This window comes from Bison bison, unplaced genomic scaffold (assembly GCF_000754665.1).
Source record: "Bison bison bison isolate TAMUID 2011002044 unplaced genomic scaffold, Bison_UMD1.0 scf7180017864453, whole genome shotgun sequence".
Taxonomy (NCBI): domain Eukaryota; kingdom Metazoa; phylum Chordata; class Mammalia; order Artiodactyla; family Bovidae; genus Bison; species Bison bison.
Window position 1 is genome coordinate 782,162 of NW_011495015.1, and position 8,338 is coordinate 790,499.

At 51.4% G+C, this 8,338-nt stretch overlaps 1 protein-coding gene across 2 annotated transcripts in view; it reads right to left on the reverse strand.

Moving 5' to 3' along the window:
- Window positions 1–8,338, reverse strand: part of CIDEA (cell death-inducing DFFA-like effector a) — an 11,750-nt gene that overhangs the window by 2,521 nt on the left and 891 nt on the right. For both annotated transcript variants that reach the window (XM_010859067.1, XM_010859068.1), the window contains exons 2-3: window positions 2,693–2,837; window positions 1,701–1,847 (exon numbers count right to left, since the gene is read on the reverse strand). In XM_010859067.1, the coding sequence (XP_010857369.1) occupies window positions 1,701–1,847; window positions 2,693–2,837 (292 nt within the window). The remainder of the gene's footprint in view (window positions 1–1,700; window positions 1,848–2,692; window positions 2,838–8,338) is intronic.

Here is an 8,338-nt window from a genome sequence, read left to right on the forward strand (position 1 = left end):
GAGAAGGGAGCCCCCTGGTGGATACTTCTGGGAAGTTCTGTCCAAGTCAAATCCAAGTGGCCTCACTGAGAAACTCCTACAAGTGGGACAGGACCTCTGACCTCAGAAGGCAGGCAGTCCAGACATGTAGGATCCCGTGTAAGACTCACATCAACCAGACTGTTACCAGATGGAGAAACATCCCGCCCCCAAGAACCATCACTTTGGTGCCACTCTTGTCCACTGCCTCCTGTCACCACTTGACTTGCAGCTCAGTGCCCACTGCCGTGCCCACCACTTGGGGGCTTCAACCTGTTATGTGGCAACCGACTCCCCCACTAAGTAGAAGAGCATCTCACAGAACAAACAGAAAAGACCCTTCCCCTCTGAATTAGTGTCCTGGGGCTTCTAGGACCAATGGCCACAAGCTGAGTGAGGATATAGACTGATGCTCTGACAGTTCTGGGGGTCAGGGGTGCTGAATGAACTATGGGCTGTCCTGCTTGGGCAGGACAGAGCCACCCGTGTCCTTCAGCCCCTGGCCCATCCTCCTGTCACTGCTCCCTGCTTCCGCCCTCACTGGCCCTCCTATGTCCCTCTTACAAGGACCTGTGATGACCACCCAACCAGGTAATCCAGGGTCATCACTCCTGTGAAGATACTTAAGTCAATCACACCCACCAACTCCCCTTTGCCATGTAAAGTGACAAGTTCCTGGGTTCTGGGGATGAGGATATGGGTCATGGGGGCTGGAGGGAGGAACCAGCTAGGTCATGAGCATCAGTGAATAATCTCTGTCCCTGATTTCTGTAAACTACACTCAGCTTGGGTGGTCTCAAACTGAGCAGACTCTAAAGACTCAGGGGGAAGCTTGAGGCCAAATGCTCGGGAGAGAGCCGTGGGTGGCCATCTGCCCAGCCTCCAGCAGCGCTGGGGTCACTGGCTGCCCAGAGGGGAGATACCAACTTCGGTACCTGCTTATGCCTCTGGATTCTGGTTCCCATAGAATGTTGACCTCTGAGGATTTCCCCTTGTTGAAGGTCAGTTGTGTTAGTTGCTCAGTCATGTCCGACTCATAGACTATAGCCCACCAGGCTCCTCTGTCCATGGGATTCTCCAGGCAAGAACACTGGAGTGGGTTGCCATTCCCTTTTCTAGGGGATCTTCCTGACTCACAGATCAAAAACAGATCTCCCACATTGCAGGCAGGTTCTTCACCATCTAAGCCACCAGGGAAGGTCAGTTAGGCATACAAAAAGATGTTTGAATATTTATGCTTTACATGTTTAGATGTTTTATGGTGGGAATGTTTTTCAAGATTTATAATCTATAGTTTTCTCAGAAATAAAACCCTTTATGCCACTTCTTTGCTTATCTAACTCACTGTGTCACACTATGTCACACCCTCACATACCTCCCTAATTTCATCATCTCACTGCCTCCTGAGATCCAGGTCAGATCTACACGCCCTAACAGGGTCTGCAGCTCCTCACTGGCTGAAGCCTGACCCTCAGAATTACTGGCTCTAAATCACACAGTCCAGGTTTGCAAAGATGCCACATTTCCTAGAAACACTTAGAAGCATCCCTGGAGGGCAGCAGATCCAGTTACCGGGTGAACACAGAGGAATTATTCAGAAAGTGAGCCAGTCAACTCCAAGTGGGGACCGCACTTACCCAGGTGAGCAGCCTGCCCAGCTGCCGCCCAGATAACACACTTACCGGTGTCCATTTCTGCCCCTGCTCCAGGACCATGAGGTGTGTGTTGTCCCCCAGGGTCTGGAAGAACTCCTCTGTGTCCACCACAGTGCCATCCTCCTCCAGCACCAAGGTGACCAGTTGGCTGGCGACCACCAGTGCATCCAAGGTCTAGGTCAGACAGAACACACCAGCGTCACCAGTTGAAGTGACTCTATTTGGACCCATCAGTGGCATCCATTAAGTCATGGTCCCCAAAGTGTTGGCTGACTTTAAGGATCTAAATGGTAAAGATGTACCTTGGCTGGTGTCTATAACTCAGACTTTGCTTGGAAAAGAGAAGTTGAAAAGTTGAATGGACCTAACTTCTTCAGAGGTTTCAACATCGTGAGGTAAGGAATTACAGTGGACACTATTCAGTTTCTAAAATGTCTCGCTTATTTGGACAAATAAAAAGAACGACCCCGTGTCCATGATGCTTAGAGAGCCGTGTCTCTCTTTCTTCAGAGACAGCGTGTTGGATGCTCAGGTCCTGTCTCTGGTGAAAGTCTATGATTCTTCCTTATTTGGTGATTGAGGACACTGTTTTAGATTAAGAACAATTGGTCCCTGGCCTCTATAACCAAAACCAGATTTCTAAAGTTGTGCCTCCTATATTCTCCCTTGTCAAGAAACTAAAGCCACATTATCAAATGATGGTTGTTTCCTTCTTATTTTTTAAAATTTATTTTTATTTTATTTTTATTTTTGACCATACCACAGGGCTTAGTTTCCTGACCAGGGATCAAACCCTGGCCCACAGCAGTGAAAGTTCAGAGTCCTACCCACTGGACCACCAAGGAATTCCCAATTAATGGCTATTTTGAGGGCTCTCATCTCTGTACCTAAGTCCTGTATGGGACAGGGACACAGCAATGTTCCCTTTAACCCCAGCAGGCTCCCCCAAGCTCCCTGTCTTGCACTTATTTGTCCCCGAGACCCTGTGAGTTGGGGGCCCTCGTGGCTGATGGGGGTACCTTGCTGAGAAGCTCCTGTAGGCTACTGGCCATCACCCCTCGGCGGCTGCTCCGGTCATGGTTGGAGACACGGAAGGGGCGAGCGGGATGCATGAGGGGTGTGAACAGCACCTTCTTTGTCTGCGACCCCATAAACGTCAGGGGCCTAGAAAGAAGGGTCAAGTGAAAGCCAACTGAGGTTAGTTTAAAGAGTCTTTAACGAGAGGTTTAAAGTACATGGAAATAAGACAAGGTTAATATTTGCACCTAAAGAAAGGAAGTCAATGGTTGGGGATGATTAAAAATTGTGTACCTGATACCCAAGAAACAAACAAATATGTAAAATTAACAAACACAGTATCATCACACCTGTTTTACCAGAACATTCAAAGCCCTTGTGGAACTGAGGAGGAGAGGTGAAGGCACCAAACTCAAAGGAGAAATAAGGATAATATTCTGCAAACGTTGGCTTTAGAGTTGAAAAGCCTAAGTAAATGATTTCTTGAGGCCATGGAACAGCTGAACAGACTTAAAGAATCAGGCACACACAGAGTTATAGATTTGTACAGTAAGACTAAGGAAGAAATGGCTACCCAGCCAGTATTCTTGCCTGGAAAATTCCATGGACAGAGAAGCCTGGTATGCTACAGTCTATGGAGTCACACTGAGTGGGATATGACTGAGCAATGGACACTTTTCACTTTCATACACACCTCTGCATATGTCAGTCATTTATCTATCTATATTTTATATCTCCAGCTAGATTGGACTTTCCTTACAGACAAAGGTGACAATCTGGACTTGTGACTGGCATCTACAGTGCAGGCAGGGGGCAGTCTTGTGGGGCTGAGCCCATACCCTGTGGGATCAGACACTGTCTCTGGGTAGATGGGGTCGAGACTGAGCTGAATCCTCGGGCACCCCACTGGCGTCTTAGAAATGCCTGGTGCTGTGTGGGAAGCCCCTCCCCTCCCCTGACATGCCGGAACCTGTGCCACAGCCTCTTTACCTAGACTGCCAGCAAGGATTTGGTCTGAAGCTTATTTGGCCAGCATCAGGCTTGTGCCTTGTGACTGAAGGCACCTAAGTACCTGCCATGGCCAGCAGCATGCTGGCTTTTAAAATATATCTACTAATTTCATTATAACCTTACAAGGAAAGTATTACCCCATTTCTCAGGTAAGAAAGTCAAGGCTCAGAGTGATTTCTCAAGGTCATCCAGTTAATAAAGAATCTTTCTGAACTTCATCTTAAGCAATAAACATCAATTCGAGCTGGTGAGGGAGAGCTGCCTGCCAGGAGGACAGCCCTGGCTCCTCTCCAGGGTCACCACCCAGCCTGTGTCCAGCACAACAGCTGCAAGGAGACTGGGCCTGGTCACTAGTCCCTCCGCAGCTCTCCTCCAGACCAAGGCCGGCCCAGTGAGGGAGTCCAGGCCCGAGCCAACCCAGTGGAGGGCCTGGTACATGGCTTCTGGACCTCTGCCCCCGTTCCGGGGAATTACACAGGCTCCTCAGTTACACAACTCGACAACCAAGGGCTCACGTCTGCCAGGGTGATGCTGCACGGAAGTTGCTTGGTGCTCTTCCTCCTGGGGAACCTGGTAAACAGGGCAATGAGAGTAAACCCCATGATGCTTTACAGCTGGAATCCAGCTCTGTTCTCAACCTGATGGAAAACCAGCTCGCTGTAAGGAGTAAAGAAAGGAACAGGTTCACTGCCTGATCAGGACACAAGCTCACATCTCAGCTGAGTGTGGGGGGTGGTGCTCAGGGCAGAGGGAAGGGTCACCAGGGTCAGGGTGGGGGGAATGCCCTTCCCACCCTCCTGCCCCCTGGTGAAACCCTCCTCTAGTGCAGAAGAGCCCAAACCCATTCCTTTGTTCCTGAGAACTGGAAGGCTCAGGCTCAACCAGAGAAATAGCAGGACAAAGTTCACGTCTCAGAACCCGGCCCCGGGGGATCAGTGCACACTGTGGGCCTGACAGCTCTGACCCAGTTAGGGCCCAAATCTCATCTCTGCAGACGCTTGCACCTCTATGAGCACCAGTGATCCTCTGACCTCGCTCCGCCATCACAAAGCCCTCATTGTCTTTTAACTACTGACCAGATAAGCACTGGCCTCCCTCCTCACTGCTCTGAGATCGCCAGTTGTAATAAAGGAGGAAGTCCAGTTGTTGTTGTCCTTAATGCTTAAATTTCCCAACCAAGAACTGGGTCAGTGTTGAGAAAAGGCTTAGGTACACCTAACAGGCTCAACCAACACCAGGTGCTTACTCTGCCCCAGCTAAGTGCACAGCGGGCTCAACCAGCCACATGAACAAAGCAACACATTAATCCAACTCAGTCTGGTCCTCTTGGTGGGATCATTTGTGTCACTGGCCAAACAGCCCCGCCCTGCCCCCCCCCAACCTCCTACAGCGACATTGTCCCAGAAGCATTGAGAGGTCTTAGAGTCCAGCTTCTGATGACACATCATGTTGGCCACCCTCTCATCCCCAGGAAGGTGCAGGTAATCACATGAAACAGAAAGGGGAAAGGCTCAGGACACGGGAAAACAAAGAAACAGGTTCTTCAAGGAAATAATATTGTTTCAGGGAAATCAAGATAAGAGAAGTCAGACTTCATGGAAGATTCTTGAAAACCGTGGAGGGGCACAGGTCCCAGAACTGAAGGGACAGGGAAGTCTACCTTTTTCTGGAGGGACAGAGGAGACCGTAACACACACAGGTGGGAAATAGAGCAACGGACACTGGCTGACCATGGATGTGAACTCCACTGCAGTGGAGCAAAGCTGGGCCTCCAGGTCATAAGATGGCGTCTTTCTAGGCTGCCCTCTGATCTGGTGTTTATTCTAGAAGTGGTGGGGGAGAGCAGGGGGCCCAGGAACAGGTTGTCGGGTGGACAAGGAGGGTCCACGGGAAGTGATAAAGCTCAGACAGATCCTGTGCCCACAGTCAGGTGACAGGACAGTGATGGAAGGAAAGTGCGACCCCAGCTGTGGGATGGCAGAGAAGGGACAGGCCTTGGAAAGCATCCATCAGGCCTGGCGGGGCCTCCAAGAACTGCAGGGACAGCAGGTGAGGGACAGTGTTTTGGGGTGGGGGGATCTCACTGTGGCAGGAAGCAGAGCATGTTGGCCCCAAAGAGGCTTCCTGCCCTCCAGTGATGCCTGGCCAGTGACAAGCAACACATGGGACATGGGGACCCACTGGGAGCTCCCTGGCGGGACTGTGGCCCATTCCCTACTGTGCCTTGAGCCCCGCCACCCGCCCCCCCCACCCCCCACGACTCTGGGAAAAAAATGCTTGGCTAGAAAGCACATCCAGCACATGGCCGTGAAGTCTCTGTACACTTTGAATGTTATTAACATGAGTTTCAGAGAAGGCAATGGCACCCAACTCCAGTACTCTTGCTTGGAAAATCCCATGGACAGAGGAGCCTGGTGGGCTGCGGTCCATGAGGTCGCTAGGAGTCGGACACGACTGAGTGACTTCACTTTCACTTTCCGCTTTCATGCATTGGAGAAGGAAATGGCAACCCACTCCAGTGTTCTTGCCTGGAGAGTCCCGGGGACAGCGGAGCCAGGTGGGCTGCTGTCTCTGGGGTCGCACAGAGTCGGACATGACTGAAGTGACTTAGCAGCAGCAACATGAGTTTAGACCAGAAAGGAGTAAGCATCAGTAACCATAGAAAAGTCAATTCCTCCCTTGTGTCTCCTACAAGACTGGTCAAATTTGTCCCAAAGGGCAGCTATTCAAAACCTAGAGTTCTTTGTTCAAGGAAAGAGGACCAAACAGCTACTCTGCACAAAGTGCAATGGAGATGAGCTCTGTAACTATCTCAGTGTGTGTGTTATCGCTGCCAGGACACAAAGTCAGAGCAGGCTGTGTCTGTGACAACACACACTGTGGGGATGGACATCCTGGGCATCCGGAGCTGGGCCAGGAGACCTTGGGCTGCTTCCATTACCACCAAGGCCTCCTGATCACAGACAATGAACAAACTAATGACTGGGTTAAGATCATTGCTTACCCGCATCCGATGTTAAAAAAAAAACATTAGGTTCCTGCCTTGGCAACATGCAGGTACTTACTAACAAAAGACAGAGTTAGGAAAACTCTACCAGGACCACTGAGAGGCAACAGAAATCCAGCAGTCACCTTGCCTGCCAGGGGGTCTCATGCAGCCTAGATATAGCTTTAAGGAAGGCAGAGGATGAAAGTTTTCCTTTCAGCAAGTGTTACAGGTGGGCAGAAGCAGGTGGGGTCCCGTGAATCAGAGGAGCTCAGCATGGAAGCAGGACCTGGAGACAGTGTGTCCCCAGGGTGGTCCTCTGCCCAGAGCCCCGCACTCAGGGCTGGCTAAGCAGATCAGTCCTTCCCCATGAGATCATCTGCACAGTAACTGCAGAAGCAAGACTTCAGAAGCAAGTCCTTCCTACTCACAGAGATGTTTTGGGTTTGGGATTGATGCTGTAGGGTCAGGTGCAAGGGCAAGGGCAGCCTTAATCTTGCAGGTCTTGCCTTGTCCTCCTGTTCCAGGTCACACCAGCCAGGAACCGATGTTCCTGTCGTCCTTACAACTTGGCCCACCAGCTCAGTGCCCAGAGGACCTTGGAGAGGTCCTTGGGAGAAATGTTTGGAGGATGCACTCCAAACTGTCAGTGTCTGTTACCCCAGGAGTGGGATTGGGGGCGGGGGAGGGTTGTGAGTGGAGTTGGAGGAAGAGGAAGAAACCAGGAAAAAAACCAGGGCCTTTCCTTTACGTCTAAACCACATGAGTAAAGAGGCATGAAAAAGTCTGTTTCTCACCTTCCTGGGGTCCCAATTTTAAAGAGACAGCCCCAGCCAGACAGCTCCCCTTCCATTGTGGCAGCTCTCTAACCCTGGGTATGGCAGGAAGCCCTGTTTAAGAACCCAGGTTCAGAAGCTCACAGATCACACTACTGCCTCACCCACCCAATCCCTCCACCCCCAATCACCTGGGAAAACCTGTATTTATATGCACACCTATGGCTGATTCATGTTGATATTTGACACAAAGCAACAAAATTCTGTAAAGCAATTATCCTTCAATTTTAAAATTAAAAAAAAAAAAGCATTCAATGGCTTCTCCGTGTCTTTTGACGATCTTCAGAGAAGCATGCTGCTGCTGCTGCTGCTAAGTCACTTCTGTCGTGTCCGACTCTGTGCGACCCCAGAGACGGCAGCCCACCAGGCTCCCCCGTCCCTGGGATTCTCCAGGCAGGAACACTGGAGTGGGTTGCCATTTCCCTCCCTTAAATCTATAGGCACTGCCACCAGGATCGTCAGGATTTTACAGAGGAGGAGTGGGTTGGGTTTTTGGACGTTAAGACGAACCCAAGAAAGAAAAGTGATGGGGGCCTCGGTCACTGGGCGTGGGAGGCGGGCGAGGAGGCCCCGGGTCCGCCGGCACCTCTACCACTGCCCCGCATCCCCTGCCCGGCCTCGGCGGCAGCGTCACTGCTTCCCCTCAAACTCCGCCATACAAACCCGAGAGCTCAGCCAGCGCCATCGGGTAGTGCCGGAGCCCGCGCGGCCCTGAGGAGTGAGCTGGCCACCCCGAAGCCGTCCCACCGGCGACCCTCGTCTAGCCCTGGCTCCCACCACGGTCGGGGACCCGGAGCAGCCTGGCCCCGCGCGCG